This window comes from Fukomys damarensis, unplaced genomic scaffold, assembly GCF_012274545.1.
Source record: "Fukomys damarensis isolate Sample0158 unplaced genomic scaffold, DMR_v1.0_HiC HiC_scaffold_16, whole genome shotgun sequence".
NCBI lineage: Eukaryota > Metazoa > Chordata > Mammalia > Rodentia > Bathyergidae > Fukomys > Fukomys damarensis.
The window spans coordinates 24,183,575-24,186,383 of record NW_022900928.1 but is presented as its reverse complement, the minus strand read 5'-3'; the positions used below and the strand labels follow the sequence as shown (position 1 = coordinate 24,186,383).

Here is a 2,809-nt window from a genome sequence, read left to right as displayed (position 1 = left end):
ATTTAAATATATATATTTAAATTGTACCAATAAAATTAATTAAAGAAAAAAAGAAAATCCACTTGTTTAGTACTTTTGAAATATATGATATAATTAACTATAGTCATCATGCTGTACAGTGGATCGTTAGGACATATTCTTCTTGCCTAACCTAAAGTGTATAACTTTTGAGTAAAACCCTCTCTTCTCCTGTCCTGGTCCCACTAATCATTCTTTAAATTTTGTTTGCACAGATTTGGTGATGGTCTTCAATCTACAGTTCTATCCCATTGGTTTTTACTCCAATGCTTACTATATGTCTAATTCTACTGTGACACTACCAAACCATTTTGATTACTGTAGGTTTGCAATACAGTTGGAAATTAAGAAGTATAAATTTTCCACTTTTAATAAAAAATTCTCACAATTTAGAACTCTGTACAATTTTATATGAATTGAAGATTGGATTTTAATTTATGAATTTTTTTATAAATGTTATTGGAATTTTGTTAAAATTATCCTGGTTCTGTATACTACTTTGGGTAATACTGACATCTTAAGAATACTGAGTCCTCTTACTCAAGGGAACAGAATGTTTTCCCATTTTCTTAGCCCTGTTAAATAGCCTTCCAATGTGTTTCACAATTTTCTGTACACAAGTGCCTCACCTCTTTAGTTAAATTTATTCCTAGGTATTTTGTCATTTGAAATTAAAAGTTCTCATAAATATTTTACCATTGCCAAAAGCCTTCTCCAGATGAGTAACCCAATCACCCATTTATTCTTTCATCCAGTAACTACACCACATGTCTAATATGTGGGGGGGGTGCCATATTCAGGAGAGAAAATGCAACATGAAAAAGAGAGAACAAGAGCTGGCCTCATGGTCATTATATTTTTCAATAAACCTCTATTGTAATTCTCAAAATGCCTCTAATATCTTTGAATTCTAAACTGTTTCATAATTCCATTGTCAAACAACATTTCTTTCTGCATTCTAGGACAAGGTATTATTTGTAAGTCTGTAGAACTGTAACTTATTTTGTGTACCTTTCTTAAAGACAGAGACAATGTCTTTATATTTCTATTTCGAGATAGTTTAATAGTATAGTGAACATGGTTGGTGTTCAGTTCAGTTTATTTAATGCAAGCTAAGTAAAGTACAACATGGATCATTTTTTCCCATGACAAGACTTCATATGGGAGACGTTCTTGTCACTACGAGACTCCTATGTGTTCAGTGCTCATAAAACAACACCATGACTATAATCTCTTCTTCTCTTTCTCCACCACAGTTTTAATGACCCTGGGTGTCTCTCGTGGCAGATCCACTCGACCAGAAGACACGTGCCATCCTCAGTCGGATCTGCTTGGTCTTGATGGAGTAAACAACAGGATTGAGCACTGGAGGAGTAAGAAAGTGGAGATAAGAGAGCACAACCTGGCTGCAGGGGGAGGCCCGCTGCCCAAATCGGTGGATCATGGAAAGGCCAATCATAGGAGTGTAAAAGAGCAGCACGGAACAGATGTGGGAGACACAGGTGTTGAGGGCTTTGAGGCTCCCAGCTTTGGAGGCGATGGACAGCACTGTTTGGAGGATCAGCACATAAGAGAGGACAATGAGCACCGAGTCCAAACCCAGCGTGGAAAGCACCACAAAGAGCCCGTAGGCGCTGTTGACCCGGGTGTCAGCACAGGCCAGCTTCATGACATCCGGGTGCAGGCAGTAGGAGTGGGACAGCAGGCGGTGGCGGCAGTAAGGCAGTCTCTTCAGCATGATGGGGGCTGGGATGTGCAGACCAACGCTGCGCAGCACGATAGCCAAGCCCAGGCCGGCAATGCGGGAGCTCGTGAGGACGGTGCCATAGCGCAAGGGGTTGCTGATGGCCACAACACGGTCGAAGGCCATGGTCAGCAGCACGGACGACTCCATGATGGAAAATGTATGGATGAAGAAGAGCTGGGCCAGGCACACGTCCACTGCCACCTCCCTGAGCCCCAGCATGTAGAGGGGGAGCATGCTGGGCAGTGTGGAGGCAGACAGTCCCAGGTCAGTGGCAGCCAGCATGGACAGAAAATAGTACATGGGCTGGTGCAGCGAGGGCTCTGCCCTCACCACCCACAGGATCAGGCTGTTCCCGGCTAGAGAGGCCACATACATGGCGCACAGAGGTATGGAGATCCAGAGGTGCACAGCCTCAAGACCAGGGAGGCCCGTGAGGAAGAAGGAGGTGCCAGTGCGGTTTGAGTGTGACATGATGGCCTCAAGAGTCTCTGTTCCCTGCAGAAGTGCAATCACAGACCCTGCAGTCGTGTGGGCTGCTGGATTAGAACAGTTGTCAGCTATCATTGCACAAAATTACGAATGTTTCAATATGACCTTCAAAGCATTTATCTGTGTTTGTTTGTTGCACCGGGGATTTAATGAAGGGCCTTCACATGGAGTTAAACCCTCAACTTTATCCTGGCTTTATCTGAAAAATTTTGCAAGGTTTCACCAATTTACCAAACTGCATAGATTGGGCTTGAATTTGTGATCCTTTTGCCTCAACCTCCCACAGTGCTGGGATCAGAGGAATGTACCAGCAAAATGTTTTTCTAGGCTTGGTAAATACTAAACAAGTATTATCTTAATTCATGAGTAACAGTTGTTTAAAAATGTATTCTTGTAATGATTCAAAGCAATCTTATACACATGCCAAGTCTGACTCAACAGCTACAAGATGAAATTTAACCTAAAATTAATATTTGATATATTCATGTAGGAAGGGACTAAGGCAATATCGTTCCAACTTCTCATTACCCACATTAAAAGAATTAACTCTGCATA

The 2,809-nt window shown here is 41.9% G+C and overlaps 1 protein-coding gene across 1 annotated transcript; it reads right to left on the bottom strand.

Annotated features, from left to right (window-relative positions):
• Positions 1–1,276: 1,276 nt before the first annotated feature.
• Positions 1,277–2,236, bottom strand: LOC104857930 (olfactory receptor 51G2). The gene has a single exon (XM_010617994.1). The coding sequence runs from the start codon at positions 2,234–2,236 to the stop codon at positions 1,277–1,279; it is 960 nt and encodes a 319-aa protein (XP_010616296.1).
• Positions 2,237–2,809: the final 573 nt, after the last annotated feature.

Bases quoted from the DNA above. Each gene is read 5' to 3' on its own strand.
- LOC104857930 (XM_010617994.1), bottom strand. From the start codon at position 2,236: ATGTCACACTCAAACCGCACTGGCACCTCCTTCTTCCTCACGGGCCTC.